Below are 26,304 nucleotides of genomic sequence, written 5' to 3' on the forward strand. Positions count from 1 at the left end.
AGAGAATTCATGCAAAGCGGTTCACGGCGTGACAACGCTGGCATCTCGAACGTAAACCCATACTGACATACGAGAGAGAGAGAGAGAGAGAGAGAGAGAGAGAGAGAGAGAGAGAGAGAGAGAGAGAGAGATTGAGATTTGTGTGTGTGTGTGTGTGTGTGTGTGTGTGTGTGTAGTGTGTTATACACACACATGTAGATATCTATCTTATCTATCTATCTATCTATCTATCTATCTATCTATCTATCTATCTATCTGTCTATCTATCTATCTGTCTGTCTGTCTGTCTGTCTGTCTGTCTGTCTGTTTATGTCCTAAACTACAGCATTAACGCGTTAGATAGATCAGATGTCTCAAAAGGCTTTGTGTGTGCGCATATGTGTTAGGGAGCGTGTGTTTGTTTTTTTTTTTTTTTTTTTTTTTTATAATTCCACGTTACAGTAATTTCTTCAATCCTAAAAGCTGGGACCATTAGGGAACACATAAAATAGAGAGAAAGAGAGAGGGGGGAGGAGAGAGAGAGGGGGAGAGAGAGAGAGAGGGAGGGGGGGGAGGGAGGGAGGAGAGAGAGAGAGAGAGAGAGAGAGAGAGGAGAGAGAGAGAGAGAGAGAGAGAGAGAGGAGAGGCAGAGCACACTAGCGACGGCTTTCAAAGGATTTCGATATGAGCTGTGCTGGAGAATCATCGCGTTTTAGTATAATTCAATGCTATTAAAAATAATCAGTAACCAAAGGTGCTTTTTATTTTTAAAATATATTTATTTAAAAATAAACAAAAAAAAAAAGAAATCATAATCCCAGTTTATTTGTATAGATTGGGTCTATAAGTTTAATATTAATAGTATTATTACATTTTTTTTTTCTTATTGATTTATTAAAACGTTCTTTTACGGAATATGACGCATGTCCTTCTGAACTCGCTTTAGTTTAGCAGACGCTAATTTTGTGATTTTAAAACACGAGTGATCAGAAAACATAGTTGAAGATGAACATTTTAAGGTATGTATACTTTCTGTATTCTAATATTTATATATATAATATATATATATAGATATATATCTAGATAATATATATATTAATATATGATATATCGTATGCAATCAACGTTATGGCAACGTTGGGGGAGTTTGTGGTCGGGTAACTTCACCATGGCTAATTCATCGATTTTCAGAATGGGCAAAGTGAAAAACGGGTCGCAAAAACACCTTTTCGACAGCAGATAAGTGGTGAACTGTGTCAAAAAGTTTGATAGATCGGTTGCATTTCTGGGCGTGCGCTTCGAGGAACGCGCAGATTGCTAAGCGAGAAATCCGTGGTAGTTTCTGTGTTGCAAACACTTCCTTTATTTTCAAAACAAGCTGCCCGTGTCGTCTTTAAACACTGACCGCTGGCACAGGGCTACTGAGCTGCAACCGACAATAGAGGCTATCGGGGCGCTTCAAATTCCCCCACTGCAGCATGAGAGGGAAGGGCTGAGGGAGAAACGACCCTACACATCTTTCACCCCCTCAAACATTTCCACATAGCACCCTTATGCGTTGGTACAGCGTGAATTTAGACACTATAGCACAGCTGTGTGATTTGCATCAGTCTGATTTCACAAACACCCAGAGGTTATATCCGTAACTATAAAGGTTTCATGCAACGGGTGCCAGCCTGTCAACCTGTGCACTGATGAGGCAGCTGCCAGTCTCCCAAGGCAAAGATGCTGACTGATGCCACAGATGCACGTCTCCGTAAGGCGTGGGAGTAGATATCAATTCCAGCTGGGGATGTGGAACAAAATCAAACCCAAACGTTATCAGTTGTGTGGCTTCCCAGACGTGCTCGGTGTAATAGATCGCACACACTTTGCAATATTCTTAGATTCAAGAAATGAAAACGTCGCCATTCTTTAAATGCGCTGCTTTTATGCGGTGCTCAATGTGTTATCAGGGATGGCGTCGCTAAGCACCCTGACTCATGCCACGACTCAGAACAGCGGCTTGTTCAGAAAGCTTTCGAAGTGGCTAATTTTAGAATATTAATCATATCCGCAATTGACATATGACCTTTCTAAAACACACGCTGGTCAAACGTACAGAAACTTTCAGATATTGCGTGTAAAGAACTTAGCATTGCTTCAGATAATTGTTATATTGAAATAAATTAAGGGTTTGTTTCTATATGCACGCTATATTATTATTATTATTATTAATAATAATATAATAATAATAATAATAATAATAATAATAATAATAATAATAATAATACTTCAGCAGACGCTTCTGTCCAAAGCAACTTGCAGAGACTAGCGGGTGAACTCTGTTTTGCGCTTTAGAATCGTTTTTGGGCTGCTTTATTGGACGTTTTTATTGTTATATCCTTCTGTATTTGAAATGTAGCAGTGTTTGGACCTCTTGCCGAAACCGAACTTTCGTTAACTTTGTGTTAAAATATTAAAATTGTTGCGACTACACGTGCTCTGCCTCGCTGTTTCCCAGTTAAACGCAAGTCCAGCCTATTGAAATCAATCGCCGTTGCAAGTCAACCAGTTATAAGCAAAAGTCTCTAAAGGCTTTGCGACAAATTAATTTGCTCTGCTCTCTGACAAAAAAGACATCTGAAAATCAGGCTGTAAATGTCTTGGTATCCCTGAGTAGAAACGTGTCTCCTCTTTAAACATATGCAAGATATCTATCTATCTATCTATCTATCTATCTATCTATCTATCTGTCTGTCTGTCTGTCTGTTTATGTCCCAAAAGGACACTGCAGCAGTAACGCGTTAGATAGATCAGATGTCAATACATGTCTGCCACAGAGCTCTCCTGTGTCCTATCTATTTGTGTGTGTGTGTGTGTGCGTGTGTGTGCGTGTGTGTGCGTATATGTGTGTACATCTATCTATCTATCTATCTATCTGTCTGTCTGTCTGTCTGTCTATCTGTCTGTCTGTCTGTCTGTCTGTCTGTCTGTCTGTTTATGTCCCAAAAGGACACTGCAGCATTAACGCGTTAGATAGATCAGATGTCTCAGCCCTGGTCTGGAGACCCCAATCCTCCACGTTTCCTAGGTGTGTTTACACCATCGGATAAAGATCTGGAACACTTGTTAATCTGGGCTAATTAAGGCAATAATTAGTTCAGTTAAACACGCTTATTCCGGTTTGCAACTAACCTGATTTGAGTGAGGTCAAAAAAAAAAAAAAAAAAATATTAACTAAATCAATTAACCCAAATTAAAGAAGGGACCAGAGCGCACTGTCTTCTGTTCTAACCGCGCAGGCTGGAGATGGCAGGAGAGTCGGAGCGCTGCTGGGGAGAGCGTCGTTTCAGACGCGTTTTGACAGGTCTGAATCCCATGCTGCTCTCGATGGGAAGCTGTTGCTTTGGGTCGAAGCAGCTGATCTCGATGCAAAAGCAAATTCTGTAGCACTAACAGTGAACTGTACTAAATATTTACTGTGCACAGAGGGCCAAAATGTTACACCTGAGGCATGGAGACTGTCTGTCAGACTAAACACGTTTTGCGTTCATAAAGTCGAATGAAACCCCGCTGAGAAGTGGCGTATTTAATTGCACACCGCTTTACAGTTTCTCGTGTACTTCATTCCGAAATCATGAAATACTATCGTTTTGCAGTTTCTTTGATTGCATGATGTTAAATAAAATATCTAAATTATGTTCATCTAGACTTTTTTTTTTTTTTTTAATTATGTCTCAATCCTAAAATTCTAGGCGCTGCTAAACTTTTGACCACAGAATTGGAGGTTTTCAGCCGTTAAAAATTCATTGGGCTCGATCGGATAACAGTTTACTGATCACAGCTGTAATAACGGAGACTGAACTGCTCCCTCACCCCCCTAAGAGAAAGGGGGCTCCCTCCAGTCCAGGGCAGGCTTGAGGCACGGAGACTGAACTGCTCCCCCTCCCTCACCCCCCTAAGAGAAAGGGGGCTCCCTCCAGTCCAGGGCAGGCTTGAGGCACGGAGACTGAACTGCTCCCTCCCTCACCCCCCCACGAAGAGAAAGGGTGCTCCCTCCAGTCCAGGGCAGGCTTGAGGCACGGAGACTGAACTGCTCCCTCCCTCCCTCACCCCCCTAAGAGAAAGGGGGCTCCCTCCAGTCCAGGGCAGGCTTGAGGCACGGAGACTGAACTGCTCCCTCCCTCCCCCTCACCCCCCTAAGAGAAAGGGGGCTCCCTCCAGTCCAGGGCAGGCTTGAGGCACGGAGACTGAACTGCTCCCTCCCTCCCTCACCCCCCTAAGAGAAAGGGGGCTCCCTCCAGTCCAGGGCAGGCTTGAGGCAAGGAGACTGAACTGCTCCCTCCCTCCCTCACCCCCCTAAGAGAAAGGGTGCTCCCTCCAGTCCAGGGCAGGCTTGAGGCACGGAGACTGAACTGCTCCCTCCCTCCCCCCCACCCCACGAAGGAGAAGTGGCAGGGAGGGAGTGGGGGATCTATTTCCCCCGAGGGCATGGTCGCCAAGGAACTAACCGTCCGAACTCGTGACAACTGACTTGACACCGCCAGGGGAGGGACGCTCCTCCGTCCAGGGCAGGCTTGAGGCACGGAGACTGAACTGCTCCCTCCCTCCCTCACCCCCCTAAGAGAAAGGGGGCTCCCTCCAGTCCAGGGCAGGCTTGAGGCACGGAGACTGAACTGCTCCCTCCCTCCCCCCCCCCTAAGAGAAAGGGGGTGCTCCCTCCAGTCCAGGGCAGGCTTGAGGCACGGAGACTGAACTGCTCTCTCAAACCAAAATCTATAATTCTTTCAAAAACTTTTAAGCTGTGTAAGTCGGGGCGGTAGCGTTTGTTTTTTTAAATCCTGCTATGCTGTTAAGGGCTTGAATGGCGATGTGTTTTTCTTTCTTTTTTTTTTAAAATAAAAGCACATTTATTGAATTCTGTTCAGTTCAGTGGGCTGTTAAGAAGCGGGACATTCCTTTAGTTCATGTGTTACTAATGATGTATTCATAGGATTGTAATGCATTTCAGTACTTAGCAGATTACTGAAGTGGAGACAAAGAAAGAAAGAAAGAAAGAAAGAAAGAAAGAAAGAGAAAAGAAAGAAAGAAAGATAGATCTGCCCGGTCACCCTTAGGGGGTGAGGGAGCAGTTCAGTCTCTGTGCCTCAAGCCTGCCCTGGACTGGAGGGAGCCCCCTTTCTCTCAGGGGGGTGAGGGAGCAGTTCAGTCTCTGTGCCTCAAGCCTGCCCTGGACTGGAGGGAGCCCCCTTTCTCTCAGGGGGGTGAGGGAGCAGTTCAGTCTCCATGCCTCAAGCCTGCCCTGGACTGGAGGGAGCACCCTTTCTCTTAGGGGGGGTGAGGGAGGGGGGGGAGCAGTTCAGTCTCTGTGCCTCAAGCCTGCCCTGGACTGGAGGGAGCCCCCTTTCTCTCAGGGGGGGTGAGGGAGCAGTTCAGTTTCCGTGACTCAAGCCTGCCCTGGACTGGAGGGAGCCCCCTTTCTCTCAGGGGGGTGAGGGAGCAGTTCAGCCTCTGTGCCTCAAGCCTGCCCTGGACTGGAGGGAGCCCCCTTTCTCTCAGGGGGGTGAGGGAGCAGTTCAGTTTCCGTGACTCAAGCCTGCCCCTGTTTATTGAACTCATTTGAGGCCTCCAAAGGTCACAGTTAAAACAGGTTCACATGGTGGCTGATTCTTATTTGCTTCGTCTCACCCATTGTTTTGCAGTGAAGAAAAACCCTTTTCATTTTCTCCTTTTGCAGCCTCCTCTCGCAGAAGGTGAAAAAAAAAAACCCCCAAAAAAACCAACAACCAATCGAGAGCCTGTCTCCGCGACAACCACAATGGTGATGTCACAATGCCGCCAGCAGCAGCCGCTGCCACAGAACAGGTCAGTGTGGGGGTGGAGCTACTATGGCTGTCACGCCCTTTGGCTCCACCTCCTGTGTCTGGTGGGGGCGTGGTCGGGGCAAGCTTCGCCGGCGATTCAGGCAGCCCAACCCCACTCCATCAAAATCGAGGGGGATATCACTCTAGGGGGGCTGTTCCCCGTACACGCCAAGGGTCCGGCAGGGGTGCCCTGCGGGGAGGTGAAGAAGGAGAAGGGGATCCATCGCATGGAGGCCATGCTCTACGCACTGGACCAGATCAACAGCGACCCCGACCTGCTCCCCAACATCACGCTGGGGGCGCGAATCCTCGACACCTGCTCCCGGGACACCTACGCCCTGGAGCAGTCCCTCACCTTCGTCCAGGCCCTCATCCGGAAAGACACGTCCGACGTGCGCTGCTCCAACGGGGAGCCCCCCCTCATTCGGATGCCCGAGAGGGTCGTGGGGGTCATCGGGGCTTCGGCCAGCTCCGTGTCCATCATGGTGGCCAACGTCCTGCGGCTTTTTGCGGTGAGTCTCCAGTGGCATGCCATATTGCAAGGGATCGCAGTTAAGGAACTACAGCTCCCAGCATCCCTCACCTTTGCTGCAGGTGAGGAGGCATGCTGGGAACTGTAGTTATAGCTTGGGGACTGCACTTTTTATCCAACCCTATCGTATGACACTGTTGCAAATTAGAGTCATTTCATCCTGCTGAACTAAGCAGCTTGGGAAATTGAATATGTATGGAAAATCCAAAAGGAGGTGGTGCAGTATTGCCATATTAATATTCATTCATTTTGGAATATTCGTGTGCTCGTTTGCAATCGCCCAACCCAGCCTGTTGTGCAGGGAGATAACGACCTCATGAATATGCAAATCGCAGGCCTGGACATTCCAGAATCTTCACGAGCCTAATATGTGCCCTATCTCTTTGTTTAAAGGTGACTGCATCAGAGATACAAGTGACAAAATACTGACACTTTATTATAGAGAGGGGCGCCTTTCTATAATAATATGTGATATGTGTCCCAGTAGGAGGGAGGGTCCTGGTGGCTTTTTTGTATGATGCAGAACAAGATCACAGGATCATTAAATGCTGCACTGTTTCTTTAAAAGAGAGTCACTACCTGATGAGATGCGGCGAGAACGTGCATTTCATACCAGCTATGAAACACACTTATTCTTCATTCAGGAAACATTGGGTGAACTACAATGAGATGCGATGCAAAGCAGACCCTGATATTGATGAGATCCAGCCCTCTGAAATGTCTTTATAATATACAGCACTAGACCCTGATATTGATGAGATCCAGCCCTCTGAAATGTCTTTATAATATACAGCGCTAGACCCTGATATTGATGAGATCCAGCCCTCTGAAATGTCTTTATAATATACAGCGCTAGACCCTGATATTGATGAGACACAGCCCTCTGAAATGTCTTTATAATATACAGCACTAGACCCTGATATTGATGAGATCCAGCCCTCTGAAATGTCTTTATAATATACAGCACTAGACCCTGATATTGATGAGATCCAGTCCTCTGAAATGTCTTTATAATATACAGCGCTAGACCCTGATATTGATGAGACACAGCCCTCTGAAATGTCTTTATAATATACAGCACTAGACCCTGATATTGATGAGATCCAGCCCTCTGAAATGTCTTTATAATATACAGCGCTAGACCCTGATATTGATGAGACCCAGCCCTCTGAAATGTCTTTATAATATACAGCACTAGACCCTGATATTGATGAGACCCAGCCCTCTGAAATGTCTTTATAATATACAGCACTAGACCCTGATATTGATGAGACACAGCCCTCTGAAATGTCTTTATAATATACAGCACTAGACCCTGATATTGATGAGATCCAGCCCTCTGAAATGTCTTTATAATATACAGCACTAGACCCTGATATTGATGAGATCCAGCCCTCTGAAATGTCTTTATAATATACAGCACTAGACCCTGATATTGATGAGATCCAGCCCTCTGAAATGTCTTTATAATATACAGCGCTAGACCCTGATATTGATGAGACACAGCCCTCTGAAATGTCTTTATAATATACAGCACTAGACCCTGATATTGATGAGATCCAGCCCTCTGAAATGTCTTTATAATATACAGCACTAGACCCTGATATTGATGAGATCCAGCCCTCTGAAATGTCTTTATAATATACAGCACTAGACCCTGATATTGATGAGACACAGCCCTCTGAAATGTCTTTATAATATACAGCACTAGACCCTGATATTGATGAGATCCAGCCCTCTGAAATGTCTTTATAATATACAGCGCTAGACCCTGATATTGATGAGACCCAGCCCTCTGAAATGTCTTTATAATATACAGCACTAGACCCTGATATTGATGAGACACAGCCCTCTGAAATGTCTTTATAATATACAGCACTAGACCCTGATATTGATGAGATCCAGCCCTCTGAAATGTCTTTATAATATACAGCACTAGACCCTGATATTGATGAGATCCAGCCCTCTGAAATGTCTTTATAATATACAGCGCTAGACCCTGATATTGATGAGATCCAGCCCTCTGAAATGTCTTTATAATATACAGCACTAGACCCTGATATTGATGAGATCCAGCCCTCTGAAATGTCTTTGGGACACTTTTATAAGGGTTAGTTTACCACGGTTTGTTTCTGAATATGCTTTACCAGACCTCTCTGTGCTTTACAATGCTTCCCTATGCTTTACCAGACCTCTCTGTGCTTTACAATGCTTCCCTATGCTTTACCAGACCTCTCTGTGCTTTATAATGCTTCCCTATGCTTTACCAGACCTCTCTGTGCTTTACAATGCTTCCCTATGCTTTACCATGCCTTCACTGTGCTTCATTACACTTTGCAGTAGGGAGATTCACAGTGCAGATTTCTATTGGAAATCTGCTCTTGAACAGTTAAACAGCCCATCTGCTTCCCTGCACTCCATACAAAAGGTGTCTCTGGTTCTCCCCTGGGCTTCACTCACACCCTACAGCAGTGAAATGTGTTACAGTCTGCATAGGCAAGCATTGTAAAGCACAGAGAGGTCTGGTAAAGCACAGGGAAGCATTGTAAAGCACAGAGAGGTCTGGTAAAGCATAGGGAAGCATTGTAAAGCACAGAGAGGTCTGGTAAAGCATAGGGAAGCATTGTAAAGCACATAGAGGTCTGGTAAAGCACAGGGAAGCATTGTAAAGCATAGAGAGGTGTGGTAAAGCATAGGGGAGCATTATAAAGCACAGAGAGGTCTGGTAAAGCAATTGTAAAGCACAGAGAGGTCTGGTAAAGCATATAAAAGTAACAAACCATAGCAAACTGACCCTTATAAAAGTTTCCCATAGTAAAAGCACAGCGGTACAATTCTACCAATGGCAGCCTCACCCCATTGTAGCTGCCTTATACTTTTGCTACCATTGCCCCTCTGTACAGAAGCATCATTGAATCGCATTGTCTGTCTCTGTACATTGCAAGGAAGGACAGACTGCAGTAAGCAGGCTGTGATGCTTCTGCCAGCCTTCGCAAACTCAGGAAAGCGACAGCGTGCGCAGATTCTGAAGAGGCTTCCTTGCACCAAGCTTAGCGACACAATGAGCTCTTTAGCCGAGCTGAGGAGAAGTGATGACCGCAGAGAGAGGGGCTGACAAGCCTCTGAATTAGAGCAGTCACTTTCCTTCACAATGCGCCACTGGCTGCCAGCAAGACAGCTGGATCAATTTAGATCTGAAAAGAGAGAGAGACGTGGAGTGTTACTGGTGTGGCCTGAAGGTGCACTAGGATCCTTTCAGTGCACATGCATGGAAGCGTGTTCAGGGATAAGATCCCGTCCGCCAGCGAGCGAATCATCTCAAATCAGGAGCAGAGGCGAGGGTCTTTCTGGGTCGCTCCTTCCCTTGGTCATATCAGGAATGCTGGCACTTTCCAATCTTTTTTTTAACATTTAAAAAAAAAATAATTCGCACGCTGCGGTCCCATTTTACCAGTCTCGCCCCATTGCAGCTGCCCTATACTTGTGCTACCATTGCCCCTCAGTGTAATACACAATCATTATTGCAGTGCAGCTGTCTGTCTGTCTGTCTGTCTGTCTGTCCTGTCTGTCTGTCTGTCTGTCATTGAAGATCATTGAGGGTATAGTTGGCACGCTGCGGTCCCATTCTACCAGCCTCGCCCCATTGCAGCTGCCCTATACTTGTGCTACCATTGCCCCTCAGTGTAATACACAATCATTATTGCAGTGCAGCTGTCTGTCTGTCTGTCTTCCTGTCTGTTTGTCTGTCTGTCATTGAAGATCACTGAGGGTATAGTTGGCACGCTGCGGTCCCATTCTACCAGCCTCGCCCCATTGCAGCTGCCCTATACTTGTGCTACCATTGCCCCTCAGTGTAATACAGAACCATTATTGCAGTGCCACTGTCTGTCTGTCTGTCTTCCTGTCTGTTTGTCTGTCTGTCATTGAAGATCATTGAGGGTATAGTCAGCACACTGTGGTCCCATTCTACCAGCCTCGCCCCATTGCAGCTGCCCTATACTTGTGCTACCATTGCCCCTCAGTGTAATACACAATCATTATTGCAGTGCAGCTGTCTGTCTGTCTGTCTTCCTGTCTGTTTGTCTGTCTGTCATTGAAGATCATTGAGGGTATAGTTGGCACGCTGCGGTCCCATTCTACCAGCCTCGCCCCATTGCAGCTGCCCTATACTTGTGCTACCATTGCCCCTCAGTGTAATACACAATCATTATTGCAGTGCAGCTGTCTGTCTGTCTGTCTTCCTGTCTGTTTGTCTGTCTGTCATTGAAGATCACTGAGGGTATAGTTGGCACGCTGCGGTCCCATTCTACCAGCCTCGCCCCATTGCAGCTGCCCTATACTTGTGCTACCATTGCCCCTCAGTGTAATACACAACCATTATTGCAGTGCCACTGTCTGTCTGTCTGTCTTCCTGTCTGTTGCATGTCTGTCTGTCATTGAAGATCATTGAGGGTATAGTTGGCACACTGTGGTCCCATTCTACCAGCCTCACCCCATTGCAGCTGCCCTATACTTGTGCTACCATTGCCCCTCAGTGTAATACAGAACCATTATTTGCAGTGTCACGTCTGTCGACAGACAGACTGACAGAAGGACAGTCAAAACCAGACAGACAGGTAACTTCTAGTGACTCCATATCAACCGTGCGACGCCAGGGTAAGATGGTAGGAGCGGGGTAACCCCATTGCAGCGGCCCTATACTTGTGCTACATGGTCTCAGGGTAATACACAATCATTAGCAGTGCAGCTGTCTGTCTGTCTGTCTTCCTGTCTGTTTGTCTGTCTGTCATTGAAGATCACTGAGGGTATAGTTGGCACGCTGCGGTCCCATTCTACCAGTCTCGCCCCATTGCAGCTGCCCTATACTTGTGCTACCATTGCCCCTCAGTGTAATACACAACCACTACTTCAGTGCTGTTGCCTGCCTGTGTGAATGCAGAGACACTAAGGCCAGCCTTGTGCTTTCATAGCTGCTAAGAGGTTAAGAGGCCAGCATTCGATAAGCACGGGGATGGAAGATGCTGGCCAAGTTTCTCCGGCACACAAAGGGTTAAGCACGCCAGGCAGTGTTCGACGATGGCGTTGCAGGAGGGCGGGGGTGAGGAGAAGCCAGTGATTAAGCGCTTGAATTAGGAATGACAATGACATCATTGGGATAGCTCTGTAAACAGTTTATTATGGTCACAGTGTGCTGTCATTGCCAGTGTAGCTGTGGTCTGCTTATGGTTCTGTATTTGGTATAAACCCAATCTGTGAATTAAGGCCATCTCTCACTATCACTGTATAGATGGCTTACTGCTGTGATATACAGTAGCTTGTCTCTCTCTTTCTCTGTCTCTCTCTCTCTCTCTCACTTTTCCTGAATCTCCATGTGCTGCATAACTTAATTTCAGTAAAAACCTGCTTAATCCCCACAGATAATCTGCCAAATGGGTTCCTCTCTCTTTCTCTCTCTTTATCACATCCTCCCTCTCTCTCTCCTCCCTCTCCCTCTCCAGCCCTCCCCTTCTCATCCCTCCCTCCCTCTGTTTTCGAACACCCTCTTCATCAAGAATGTGTGAGAAATATGTCAGATTTTTCCTCTAGAGATTAGCGCGGCACTAGCACGATGTATCAGTACAGTCTTGTCTAACTTAGCTTATTTATTTAGCTTTCTCTCTTTCGGCTGTCTAGTGATCCTCTATACATGTCTGTATCATTTGCCTTGGCGCTACTCTTCGACAATAAGATCTCAGTTTTGCATTTGAGATGCACCGAGTTGCCAATGCTGTAATGTGAGGTTGTGCTGACTCCTAATCGCCTTTCAGAAGTATTTATCAGCAGGTAATAAATAAATCCATTCATTAATTCATTAATTCATTAACAGGAAAGCTGTGCCCCGAGGTTGTAAATTGATTTTGACGTCCTTCTCCCCCCCTTTCCCTCCCTCCCTCCTCCTCTCCTCCTCCTCTCTCCCTTCCTCCTGTCTCGATGTGCCAGCTGCCTGGTCGCTGCTATGCCTGGCTGCCTGCTCTCGATCCCTTGTCAGAAACAGTGATGTCAATTACTTATATTTTCCCACCGCCCCCTCCTCTCCAGTCACAGAATCAGCCCCGTGCAAAACCGAATCCACACAGAAAACAAGACCTGATATACAAAGACTCTCTCCTCTGCAGGCAGACGGTTTCTACATGAGCAGCAATTGTAAAGCAGCAACGTTTTGGCCTATGTTTTACTGTACCTCTCTGTGCTTTACAATGCTTCCCTATGCTTTACCAGACCTCTCTGTGCTTTACAATGCTTCCCTGTGCTTTACCAGACCTCTCTGTGCTTTACAATGCTTCCCTATGCTTTACCAGACCTCTCTGTGCTTTACAATGCTTCCCTGTGCTTTACCAGACCTCTCTGTGCTTTACAATGCTTCCCTGTGCTTTACCAGACCTCTCTGTGCTTTACAATGCTTCCCTATGCTTTACCAGACCTCTCTGTGCTTTACAATGCTTCCCTATGCTTTACCACACCTCTCTGTGCTTTACAGTGCTTCCCTGTGCTTTACCAGACCTCTCTGTGCTTTACAATGCTTCCCTATGCTTTACCAGACCTCTCTGTGCTTTACAATGCTTCCCTGTGCTTTACCAGACCTCTCTGTGCTTTACAATGCTTCCCTATGCTTTACCAGACCTCTCTGTGCTTTACAATGCTTCCCTATGCTTTACCAGACCTCTCTGTGCTTTACAATGCTTCCCTGTGCTTTACCAGACCTCTCTGTGCTTTACAATGCTTCCCTATGCTTTACCAGACCTCTCTGTGCTTTACAATGCTTCCCTATGCTTTATCATACCCATCTGTGCTTTCCTATGCTGTATTACACTGTGCTGTGCTTTTATTATCGGAACATATATGAAGGGGTCTCATTGGGGAACAAAATCTCCTGTTTAAACCAATAGAATTCAGGTTCTCTTCTGTTTCTCCCGCGCCTCTCGTGCGCTCAGATTCCTCAGATCAGCTACGCCTCGACCGCGCCGGAGCTCAGCGACAATAACCGCTACGACTTCTTCTCGCGGGTGGTGCCCCCGGATTCGTACCAGGCGCAGGCGATGGTGGACATCGTCAAGGCGATGGGATGGAACTACGTGTCCACGCTGGCATCGGAAGGGAACTACGGCGAGAGCGGAGTGGATGCCTTCGTGCAGGTCTCGAGGGAGGCAGGTACGAGGGGCATGGGGGTTAGGTGTTTAATTTGACGTCAGTGATGTTCAGTCACGCAGTCAGGGGAGCGCAGGGGTCCCCGAGGGTCTCCCCTGGTAAAGGCACTGCCGCGTGGTGTGCAGGGGGGAGTCGCACAGTCAGGGGAGCGCAGGGGTCCCCGAGGGTCTCCCCTGGTAAAGGCACGGCCGCATGGTGTGCAGGGGGGAGTCACGCAGTCAGGGGAGCGCAGGGGTCCCCGAGGGTCTCCCCTGGTAAAGGCACTGCCGCGTGGTGTGCAGGGGGGAGTCACACAGTCAGGGGAGCGCAGGGGTCTCCGAGGGTCTCCCCTGGTAAAGGCACGGCCGCATGGTGTGCAGGGGGGAGTCGCACAGTCAGGGGAGCGTGGGGGTCCCCTAGGGTCTCCCCTGGTAAAGGCACAGCCGCGTGCTGTTCTCCAGGGACCCCCTGTTGTTAAACTCTTCGTTCGTGTGTCTTTGCTTTCACAGGCGGTCTCTGCATTGCTCAGTCACTCAAGATCCCACGGGATCCCAAACCAGGCGAGTTTGACAAGATCATCAAAAGGCTGATGGAGACGTCTAACGCTCGTGGGATCATTATCTTTGCAAACGAGGACGACATCAGGTGAGTGTGAGGCTTTCATAACAGAGTAGAACTATATATAAATACATACACACACATAGATAGATAGATAGATAGATCTTTTATTTAACAACAGGTAATCAAAGAAGTTACAAAATGATCTACCGGAAGCCATAATAGCAGTACAGTATTTCATGTTAGATTTCGAAATGTCACGTGTCAATTTTTGTCAGTTTTTTGTCAAGTATATGGAAAAACCCCATAGCGCTGGTGTGCAATTCAATATGTTCACGTAACATTATTCAGCAGCTTTCATTCGACTTTGTGAAGCAGAACGAGTTCATTCTATAGGGTGATGTAACACTTTTGCCCAGAGCTTTACAATGCAAACCTACCCTGCAACACCTTGGCTACTGTTCTGTCTGATTCAGCTTGTTCCCTTGAATAGCATTCAGAGTCTTGTTAAATATTGATGGACTCCTTCTCGGGGGTCAAAATCTTCATCCTTGTCACCCAGCCACGCTCGCACAGGGACGGGCGTGCTGCACAAATGTGAGAGTCTGTTTAAAATGCTTATGAATGCAAACCTGATTCTCTTTACTGCTGCTCAGGCGCGTCCTGCACGCTGCAAAGAAGGCCAACCTGACCGGCCACTTCTTGTTCGTGGGGTCGGACAGCTGGGGCTCAAAGATTTCCCCGATCCTTGACCAGGAGGATGTAGCAGAAGGAGCGGTCACTATACTGCCCAAGAGAGCCTCCATTGAGGGTAAGAGAAACTAAATTGAAGCTCTTTTCATTAAGTTACAAGACAATACAAAATGTAATTTTATATAACGCTGTGCAAAGTTACAAACAGATGCATCGTACAGTGTGCTCCAGCTACAAACAATCCCAAAATGCATGCTTTCAGTTTTAGACTTTGAAATAATGTGTCCGGTCTCTGGCGCAGGGTTTGATCAGTACTTCACCTCGCGCTCCCTGGAGAATAATCGCAGAAACATCTGGTTTGCCGAGTTCTGGGAGGACGACTTCAAGTGCAAGCTGACGAGACCCGGGATCAAACTGGAAGAAGGGAAGAGAAAGTGCACGGGTGAGGAAACGCCGCATCCCTCTGTCTGTCCGTCTGTCTCTCACCTCAGCGAAATCCTTGCCACACGCAGCTAAGGGTGAGGCGACACTGTCTGTCTGTCTGTCTGTCTCATTCTCTGTAGGAAAAGTTTGGTGTGGTCTTCTGTCCTTTGATTCGCTGTCACCTCTTACCGTGCTGTCAGATGGCACAATTTAAAAAAAGAATATATTTTTCTTATGTATTTCAGACATTGCACAACGAAAGATAATGTGAAACAATTCTGCCTTTCTCTCTCTCCCTCTCGCTCTCTCTCTCTCTCATAAGAAAAATATCATGAAAAGGTTCTAGGTACTAGGTACTCCTTTTGCAGTTCAATGCCTTTTAAACCTCTTTTACTCTGAAAAACATACATATATGACAAGCTCTGGGGTTAATGATGTCATAGATTTTGCACTGCTTTCAAGAACTCAGAGGAATAGAATTCTCTCTCTCCGTCCCTCCCTCTCTCTCTCTCTCCGGGCAGGGGAGGAACAGATCAGTCGAGACTCCCCATATGAGCAGGAGGGGAAGGTGCAGTTTGTGATCGACGCAGTGTACGCCATGGCCCACGCCTTGCACAACATGCACCTGGACCTCTGCCCAGGAGCCACGGGCGTCTGCGAAAGGATGGACCCAGTGGAGGGGCGTCTGCTGCTCCACTACATCCGTGCCGTCACCTTCAACGGTGAGCCACCCTGCAAATCACGCTGACACTCTCACTCGCCTTTCCGAAGTATTGAATTGGCAGGTAGGAAAGAAATTCAGACATGCGCCGATTTCGAAACTAGAAAATCAATCCTTCCCTTTACATCCGAGTACCGAGGCGAACGGAAAACGTTCTTTATCGCAAGCCTGGTTGACATGGCAAGCAGAGATAAAAAGGCAGGATTGGTGACCTTTGTCCTGGTCTCTGAAAAAATCAAGCAGGCTTTTGCAGAGAGGGACAATGTCCTTCAACAGGCGGACAACAATACAATAACCAGGATACAGGTCTTTAAGAGGTAAACACCCATCCAGTAATGGCCACACTTCGTACTTGAAAGGGAACTGCAATTTGATTACCTTTTACCGCTCTCAGAAGTGCAAAAACGCAACCTTATTTTCCTAATATTGGTCGGTTGAAAAGATTAATCTGTGGTTTAGTCCTAAATTCATTGCTGGATTAAAAGATTACCTTTGTCTCAGCATGTGCCTGGTGCATTAATCAAAACTATACCCTAGGTGAGCATACATTGGCTGTGCCCATTTAATGAAACAATTCCAGCATTGTTCACAATATGAACACCAGAACATTTATGGACGAGGGACCTTTCAGCCCAGCAGAGCCCGTCAAGGTCCGAGCTGCTCTTTGGTCTCAGAACTTTTTTAAATCTCCCCTGGCGTGACGTGCAGTGGCTTGAAACTTAGTCTCCTGAAACCGAGTTCCAATTATGCAGCAGTACAGCTGACAAACTGATTTTAAACTAAATTCCTGCTGCCTTAGGCAGCTTCTCTTCCGCTAGACCTCCTCGTTCCCTCTCTCCTGACTCTGTGCAACGTTCCTCTTAATAATAATGCAATAAACATTCATTCTCTTTTATGTCCTTTCTCCGCTAATGAAGGTTGGAGACAGTGCCTCCAGGGGCAGATGGAGCGTGTTTGAAAGCGGGGGGGGGGGGGGGGGGGGGCACTGGGGGCTGACGACAGAAGTTAATGTGCTTCAGAACATCCCCTGACTTTTGTATTCACAGCATCTTGCTGCTGCTTCACTGACTCTTGTAAGCGAGTTTCGTGAAGGTTTTTTGTTTTTTTTTGTTATCCCTGCAGGGAATCTACAGCTCTGGCAAAAAGTTTTGCATCCCCCTAGAATTTTAGAATTGAGACATACTAAAAAAAAAAAATGAAAAAAATGAACATCATTTATTTTTTTTAGCCACAGCGTTGTACTGTACTTCATGTGAGACGCACACCTGCATTTCTCCATACACCCAATTGCGGTCATGAAACTTGGAATTAACAATTAGTTAGCAGAAGTTACTTAGAGAGTAGGAAGTCTAGGGGGAAATGTACCAAACAAGCCCAATGCTATTAGCGACTTTTTAGGGAATGCTTCGCGCAGATAACGACTGACTGTAGGATGACAAGAGAAGGGATATTTAAGCGCAGGTTCAGAATCGGCAGCCACATAATTCTTGAGCTGTGACCTGGAGACTCCCAGAGAAGCCACGCTATCCCTGCAGTGGTCAAGGTATGGTCTACCCTGCAGCTGATGCTGGCATCTCCAAGTCCATTCAAGTACCTGTTTGTCCCCTAAAAGCAGGGTGCATGTACAAACCTTGAAAACAAATTTCTACAACCATCAAGTGCAACAGAAAGGCTTCTAGTGGAAACGCTTGCTATTGAATTTATGAGGTTTCTTTTAGTGTGTCCTTTGAAGACACTATCTGGTGTTCTTTCTCTTGTGTCTCTGTAGGCAGCTCTGGGACTACTGTCATGTTCAATGAGAACGGAGATGCCCCCGGGCGGTATGATATCTTCCAGTACCAGCTCTTCAACACCTCCTCGCCCGGCTACAGAGTCATCGGACAGTGGACTAACCACCTGCATCTGAACGTGAGTCTCCCCGCCTCCACCCGCGACTCAGGGAAGCAAGGGGATGGCCCTATTCTGAACAACATCAATAGAGACCAGAGAGGGCATGATCGGGCAATGCACGAACGATTCAGATATTTGTGGATCTGAGCCAAAAAGAATCCCAAACGTCTACAGGCTAGGAGCGTGTGTGATTGGTGAAGACTAATGCAACCCATGTAGAGTGTGAGAGACAGACAGACTGTTCAGTTTATGGTTTACCATCTATAATGTTTTATTAACGCTCTATAACATTGTTATTACACATCTATTATACATTTATAAAACACCAATAAGCATTGTCTTCATATAAAGTGTTGCCAAGTTGGATATAGTGTCTGTGTTCATACGATATTCATGCACGTATAACAGGGATGACAATAACACACACCTGAGCTTGTTCCCTACGCACACTGTGGCTAATCAAGCTGGAAGTGAAGCCGGTCTCTACAGTGGGATAGTGTGAAGAGGCAACGGGTCTGACAGTGATCTGGGAGTCATGCAAACTGGGCTAACAGCCTTTCTCTTTCCATACATCTCCAATCGGACTGCGGTCTGGTCTGAAAGGCTATCATACTGTAACCTGACCTTAAAACACATTGCATGCAATAGTAATGATAAAAAATACAACACTAGCATAAAATATGTAAATTATATTATTAATATTATAACAGGACTAATAAAATATTAGCTTGTCTCTCCTTTAAACGATTCTGTAGTTTTGAGAATGCTAATTTGAGTTAATATGTCCAGCTGTCTTTGTCTCAATAATAATAATAATAATAATAATAAATAATAAGAATTAAAAATAATCGCTGGAGGACAAAGTGGATGTTCACAAATCGGTGGTTACAAGCCTGTTTCTTTAACCACTGGACCACACAGCCTACCTCAGTCAATATGTCCAGCTGTCCTTGTCTCTAACTTCAGTTACTATGTCCAGTGTCCATATGTCCATGTCAGCTTCTTATAATGTTTAAATTCAAATGACACATTACATAGTCAATTAGCAATTGTTAGCTGAGCACAGTGCGGTTTATTTAATTCATCCAAACAGTGGCTTGATCTGAACAGAGGAAACAAAACATTACCCATGAGTATGATAAAAATCAAAACCTCTTCACAGCGCAGGAAGCCTCCTCAGTCTAGCACTGCGGGAAATATATATTTAGACCTGTCAAAGATTTAAATCAATTAAAGAATGATCCAAAAATGTTAATTCATTTTAACAGGTTTTTTTTTTTTTTTTTTGCCTTTTGCCGTTTATGTAAATTTATGCAAATTAACCGAAAGCACGAACCCAGAGTACCATCTTTTAAAAAAAAAAAAAAACCTGTCTCGGTTTTTGACGTTTTCTTTTCAACAAATTCAGTAATAGGATTTGGCTGACTCAGAGAGCGAGAGAGAGAGAGAGAGTGAGAGTGAGCGCTTGAGGGTAATCTCTGTGCAAGACACATCATTATGAAACGTTATGTCTGGGATTTGTAAAGACAGGTGTAAGACTTTCATGCCTGCATCTCATCACAGCCAATTCTGAACAAATACTAGTTCAATCAAAATAAGTCCCAATAAAATCAGCACTCCCACCCAGTCCAGGTTTTACTACCAGCTCAGTGAGCCTAGGTGTGTCTAGGTAACAAGCTCAGGTGTGTCTTACAAACACATAGCAAAAACAGGAATGGATCAAACTTCTATGCAAAGGGAGTCTTATTCCCATCGCTGTCCTGGTACCCAGAGTGCTGTTGGAGCTGGCAGCCTTGCCTCAGTGGACCCTGTGTGCTGACGCGTGCGTTTTCCCCTGCAGGTGGAGGAGATGCAGTGGTCGGGCAGCGAGCAGACGATCCCGGACTCCGTCTGCAGCTTCCCCTGCAAGCCGGGGGAGCGCAAGAAGATGGTGAAGGGGGTGACATGCTGCTGGCACTGCGAGTTGTGCGACGGCTACCGCTACCAGGTGGACGAGTTCAATTGCGAGATGTGCCCCTTAGACATGCGCCCGGCCGGGAACCGCACCGCCTGCCTCCCCACGCCAATCGTCAAGCTGGAGTGGCACTCGCCCTGGGCCCTGCTGCCCATGTTCCTGGCTATCCTGGGCATCCTGGCCACCTCGTTGGTCATTGGCACCTTCGTGAGGTTCAACGACACGCCCATCGTGCGGGCGTCCGGCCGGGAACTCAGCTACGTGCTGCTCACCGGGATCTTCCTGATCTACGCCATCACTTTTCTGATGATCGCCGAGCCGGGAGCCGCGGTCTGTGCTTTCCGGAGGCTTTTCCTGGGTCTGGGGATGTGCATCACCTACGCGGCGCTGCTCACCAAAACCAACCGCATCTACCGGATCTTCGAGCAGGGCAAGAAAGCCGTCACCCCGCCCAGGTTTATCAGCCCTACCTCCCAGCTGAGCATCACTTTCAGCCTTGTCTCCTTGCAGGTGAGAGCCGGGTCCAATCATAGCAGTGCATAAAAGTTAGCAATGTCATGCTTTACCTGCTGTTGTGTACCATATTACTTTAACTTAGTCATAGATCAGCTTTATAATAGAGGCCGTCCTCAAATAAACGCCACTGTCAATAACATGAAGGTATTTTTTCAATAAACTTATAGATGGTTTTGTTTTTAATTCAGTTATACTTCCTGTACAAATACTTACTATCTATGAGAAGATTTAGTTTTGGTTTGTCCCGCCCCTTAACAACCAATACACACTCCTGATTCGCTGGTACTGTACTCCCCTGACCTTTCCCCCTCTCTCTCCTTGCAGGTTCTGGGGGTGTTCATCTGGTTCGGGGTGATTCCTCCTCACACTACCGTCGACTACGAGGAGCAGCGGCCCCCGAACCCGGAGCTGGCCCGCGGGATCTTGAAGTGCGACATGTCCGACCTCTCTCTGATCTGCTGCCTGAGCTACAGCATCGTGCTGATGGTGACGTGCACCATCTACGCGGTGAAGAGCCGCGGGGTGCCGGAGACCTTCAACGAGGCCAAGCCCATCGGCTTCACCATGTACACCACCTGCATCATCTGGCTGGCGTTCGTGCCTATCTTTTTTGGGACCGCTCAGTCCACTGAGAAGGTATGCTCTAAAAACAAAGAATGCACCCACAAGCCCAGATTGACACACCAACACTAAACACAATTACTGGTGACAGCGAAGAAGTGCTAGTGGTGTAGAGGGCGAAAGTCCGGGTTTATGCTGCCTCCGGATCGTGCTACTGGTAGTCTATTAACGAACAGACAACCTTTAACAAACACTAACACGCACAGGACAAAATCTCACGGTTTCACAATATGGCAGCACAGACTCCTAGAAGGTTAAATCATGGATCAAGGAACAGATCACTTTCACTACGCCCCCTATTTATACCCTGGCTCATGACCCCCCTAGGTTAACGAGCGCATCCACTCCTCCAATCCGCATTCTCCAGTCCGAGCCACCGAGCTTGGGTGCCATAGCCCCGCCCCCTTCCTAAATGACAGATTTCCACCTACCCTGTGGAAGAAATTGCCATGCCATTTGATTAAGGGTACTGTGTTCCTTTTACACAGCGCCCTCACAGGTCGGGAGGGAGCTCTAACCCCAAGAATTGTTGGAGCTCTGTCATAGGCATGTGTGTAGAGTAAAACAGAAACGGTTTTTTTGTTTGTTTGTTTTTTTAATGCAATGAACAACACAAACAAAGATACAGAAGGAAAATAAATAAAAACAGTCTAGTACTATGTAGTACAGAGTACAAATATAAAGAGAGCCAGGGGGTGGGCTCTAAACAATTACAATAAAAAAAAAATTAAGTTACATACTTGAACAGTATTTTTTTTAATTATTAGACATTTTAATAACTGTAATGTATTGCTCGATTTCTTTTATAAGAAGAAAGGTTTCTGATTATCAAATTTGGCCATGAGAATAATCAGATTTACTATGAAATATTCTTTATTTTTCATTAGTAAAACCAAACATGAATTTTAAATCTGAAAAGGAAAAAATTATAATAAATATATTATTATTATTATTATTATTATTATTATTAATAATAATAATAATAATAATAATAATAATAATAATACTAATAATAATAATAATAATAATAATAATAATTTTGGATAATTTTTGCTGAGAGAATTAACTTAACACCAAGCTCGCCACATCATGTAATCAAGTAATCAACACAAACAATATCGCCAAAAGTCTACCGGAAGCCATAACTGTAGCTCAGTAGTATTTCATGATAGATTTTGAAATGTCCCATTTTTCAATTTGTCAAGTATGCTAACGTAACGTTATTCAGACGGTTTCATTTGACTTTATGATGCAAAAATCTTTGCAACACTGAGTCAAATAGGGAACGTAATTCCAGTGTCGTTTGGAAGACATTCTCTTCTATGGAACACTATCTTATAACAAACCTAGTAATTATAATAAAAAAATAAAACCCGATAAAATATAGCAAGGAACTTTTCTCTTCTGTCTTTTTTTTTTCTTTAAAAGAAAGGTAATCGGAGATTGTGTTCTTTGTCGTGGAAGTAACACAAAGCAATAAAGAATTTAATAATACAAAACCGCATGCATGCATTTATGCCATTCGCAATGGAAAATGTGCAGCCTTTCATTTCCTCTTCAAGGAATGTCGGAAAATAGCTTTTATTATATAATGGGCTTTTTTTTTTTTTTTTACAGAAACAGCCAAGCTGAAGATAAATGGGTTTTTACCTTCAAGGGATTTTCACTTTATTTATCTTTCAAATACATTTTGTTTCCATGGTCTATTGTCCGAGGTCACGATGCTTGTCAATGACCCCTTTTGTGCGTCGCATTAGTTAAAACACACACAAACACACACATACACACACACACACACAGACACTCGCACGTACGACACAAGCTACACCAACACACCCAAATGTCACACACACACACACACACACGCACACACGCACACGCACGCACAGGTCATTGATTTAATATTCATCTAAAGTGAAACTTCTCAGAAGTTAAGTAGACAACATGTTTTATCAAGCTCACTGATGCAGGTACTACATCCTCAACGCTGGTCTGCTTGACTCAGTTTAGTTTCAATAACACTGATGAAGGCACTGGAGCCCAGATGCTGGTCTGCTTGACTCAGTTTAGTTTCAATAACACTGATGAAGGCACTGGAGCCCCAAACGCTGGTCTGTTTGACCTGGCCCGTGTTGATTGACTCCGTGTTGCTGTTTCAGATGTACATCCAGACCACCACTCTGACCGTTTCCATGAGCCTCAGCGCCTCCGTGTCCCTGGGGCTGCTGTACCTGCCGAAGGTCTATGTGATCCTTTTCCATCCTGAGCAGAACGTGCCGAAGCGCAAACGCAGCTTCAAGGCCGTGGCCCAGGTGGCCACCATGTCTATGAGACTCTCGCAGAAGGCCAGCGAGAAGCAGAACGGGGAGCCCAACCCCGAGGAGAGCCTGGACAGTAAGTAGCAGCGCAAGTATGTATGGACCTTTTTATTATGAGACCTTCCAAGAACTCTGCTCTCCTGCCTTTCGCCTTCCCCCCCTCGAACCCAAGTAAGTACCCAGATCTCTCTCTCTCTCTCTCTCTCTCTCTTTTTTTGCTAGAAGTCTCACAGACAGACCTCGCCATGCACTAGGGATTTATCTGGCAGTATATTGACTGTTTTTTTTTTTTTTTTTTTTGTATTTCTAAACAAATGCAGTGCAGAAAATAAAACACGATTTTTTGCAAATTACAAGCAAGGCAATGTTAGGGTTTCTTGGACTAGCAAATTCTAATATAAAACCAACCTAAATACAGTAGCAACTCAGATTCTAATTAAGATTCAGAGGCTTATTCGTAGATTTTTAAATTTTCCTCCCTTTGCGCTCTTTGGGATATGTAAGCCAAGTCATCCGTCACTGTGATTGACAGCCGTCGCGGGGGCCGTTTTTGATTTCTTGTTGCTGATAAATATCTATTGGCTTGTCAACTGGAGCGCTCTTTTTTAATAAGTACTAGCTGAGCTCGCTTTATTTCAGCGTGTGACGGAATGATGCAATTAAAAAAAAACTTGATTGCACGTGGACTGCCAATGAGAACGGCAAAGGGCAAATGCAGTGTAGGGGGGAAAGCACTTAGCCAGACTGATCCAGACCTCTCTGTGCTTTACAATGCTTCCCTGTGCTTTACCAGACCTCTCTGTGCTTTACAATGCTTCCCTATGCTTTACCAGACCTCTCTGTGCTTTACAATGCTTCCCTATGCTTTACTAGACCTCTCTGTGCTTTACAATGCTTCCCTATGCTTTACCAGACCTCTCTGTGCTTTACAATGCTTCCCTGTGCTTTACCAGACCTCTCTGTGCTTTACAATGCTTCCCTGTGCTTTACCAGACCTCTCTGTGCTTTACAATGCTTCCCTGTGCTTTACCAGACCTCTCTGTGCTTTACAATGCTTCCCTATGCTTTAATTAATTATTGAATGTGTTGGTCTGGAGGATCACGAAATGTACGAGGAGACAACGCAAATGTTGGTCTGGATAGCGAGACACGAAATGTTTACGACAGGGACTGCTTTACCAGTCTCTGTGCTTTACAATGCTTCCCTGTGCTTTACCAGACCTCTCTGTGCTTTACAATGCTCCTCTGTGCTTTACCAGACCTCTCTGTGCTTTACAATGCTTCCCTGTGCTTTACCAGACCTCTCTGTGCTTTACAATGCTTCCCTATGCTTCACCACACCTCTCTGTGCTTTATAATGCTTCCCTAGAGAACGCTCCGCATTTCTGAAGGAAATTTCTGTGGAGTTTCATTACCATGTCTGAGATTCCCGGGGTCTGGAGGAAGCAAAGCCTAGTTTATTTGGTTGTCGTTTTTTTTTTTTTTTTTTTTTTTTTTTGTAAGAGTATATTGAAGCTTCGTTATTGATTGTAGGGGCGGCTGCGATGCGACCACAGTACTATTTGTCATGATACGAATATGGATATATATATATATAATATATATAGATATATATATATATAGATATATATATATATATCTATAAGCAATAGAGGCGATACACGATGAATGGATACACCCATAATTGATTTGTGATCTTTTTTTTTTTTTTTTTTTTTTTTTTTTTTTTAATTCCAGGAGCTCCCAAGATGGCTTATATCAACTACAGCAACCCTGATATCTAGCGACAGCGGCGAGAGAGATGGACAAGGGTTCAAACACACAACGAAACACTGCAGCCCAGCCAAGAACAGAAGCACAGACCAGTGGGAGAGAATCCAAAAATGCACTAAGAGATGCGATGACATCCTCGCCGCTGGACAGCACATCTAACCAGACGTGAAAAGAAACGATAAACCGTTGAATTTATAATAACGATGAAGAGTAATAATTTATGACATGAAGAAAGTTGGCATCTTCCCAGCATGCAATATCCTTCGGTTTTCCAGGATAATGGTCCAATCCCTGTTGTCTTGGCAGCCATTCACAATAACGAAATGAACAATCTGACACAGGATGAAGCGTAAAAACCAGCTCCAAATCCATCCAGAATCAAATTCAACCGCTAAAAAAAAAAAAAAAGATATAGTATTAAACGAACTGTTTTTATAACTTATTAATGCATTTGCTTATTTTTTATTTATCTACATGGCTTTATATTGAAGCTATAAGAAGTTAATGTTATAAGTAACGTAATCAATTTGCAGAATCAGTGTGATGCCTTGGGGGGGGGGGCGTGGAAAAAACGCGCTAAGCCGAGCCATGCAGAAAACACGCGTGGCTCTACAGCAGTTCAAAGAAGTGCAGTTAAACCAGAAGGCTGTTTTTAAATCACATTACCGTTAAAGATTGTACAGTATTTGTTAAGACTTCAAGGGAATGTTGCAATTTTTACCCTCCGAAAATACTTTTGAACTCTTTTCAACTGTAAAAAAAAAAAAAAAAAAAAAAAATTATACTGACTGTAATTAAAATACAAATGTGTTTTGAAGCCTGAATCCTCAATACCTCAGGACACCTAACCGCTTCATAAAGTCGAAGGAAGCCTGCTGGATAATGTTAGGCTCACATATTGAATTACACACCAGCGCTTTGTAGTTTTCGGTACCTTAAAGGAAAAACCGAGAAATTAAGACATTTTAAAAATCTAACACGAGATGCTACTGTGCTGCTATTATGGCTTCCGGTAGACTTTTGTAATATCATTTGGTAGTTTCAAAGTTTGATGATGCATGATGTTAAATAAAATTATGTTGTTTTTTTTTTGGTTTTTTTTTTTTTTTAAAGAAATCTCTCTATCCTAAAATTCAGACAAGAGCTGTAAGGAAATTAGGTGTACAAATCTCCGCATGTTTTTATTTTCCTTTTGTATTATCTGTTTGTGATGTATGGTAGAAAGAGAGATTGCTTGAGTGAAATATATAATTACATGAGCTACTGTATAATATAACTATGTACTGTAATTGCAGAAAAATTATGGAATGTAATGA

At 45.0% G+C, this 26,304-nt stretch overlaps 1 protein-coding gene across 1 annotated transcript; it reads left to right on the forward strand.

The window, feature by feature from the left end:
* Positions 1–2,972: 2,972 nt before the first annotated feature.
* Positions 2,973–26,005, forward strand: grm6a (glutamate receptor, metabotropic 6a). The gene is made up of 12 exons (XM_041237102.1): positions 2,973–3,052; positions 5,699–6,337; positions 13,329–13,545; positions 14,031–14,166; positions 14,736–14,890; positions 15,074–15,214; positions 15,717–15,917; positions 17,685–17,824; positions 19,647–20,270; positions 20,601–20,912; positions 23,057–23,291; positions 24,953–26,005. The coding sequence occupies exons 2-12, from the start codon at positions 5,780–5,782 to the stop codon at positions 24,997–24,999; spliced, it is 2,766 nt and encodes a 921-aa protein (XP_041093036.1). The 5' UTR covers positions 2,973–3,052; positions 5,699–5,779; the 3' UTR covers positions 25,000–26,005.
* Positions 26,006–26,304: the final 299 nt, after the last annotated feature.

The sequence above is a fragment of the Polyodon spathula genome, chromosome 43 (genome assembly GCF_017654505.1).
Source record: "Polyodon spathula isolate WHYD16114869_AA chromosome 43, ASM1765450v1, whole genome shotgun sequence".
NCBI lineage: Eukaryota > Metazoa > Chordata > Actinopteri > Acipenseriformes > Polyodontidae > Polyodon > Polyodon spathula.

Excerpts from the sequence above, each read along its gene's own strand:
- grm6a (XM_041237102.1), top strand. The coding sequence starts at position 5,780 with ATGGTGATGTCACAATGCCGCCAGCAGCAGCCGCTGCCACAGAACAGG. Across the intron at positions 13,546-14,030 it reads GCAGGTCTCGAGGGAGGCAG|GCGGTCTCTGCATTGCTCAG; the intron begins GTACGAGGGGCA and ends TTGCTTTCACAG. Across the intron at positions 20,913-23,056 it reads CCGCTCAGTCCACTGAGAAG|ATGTACATCCAGACCACCAC; the intron begins GTATGCTCTAAA and ends TTGCTGTTTCAG.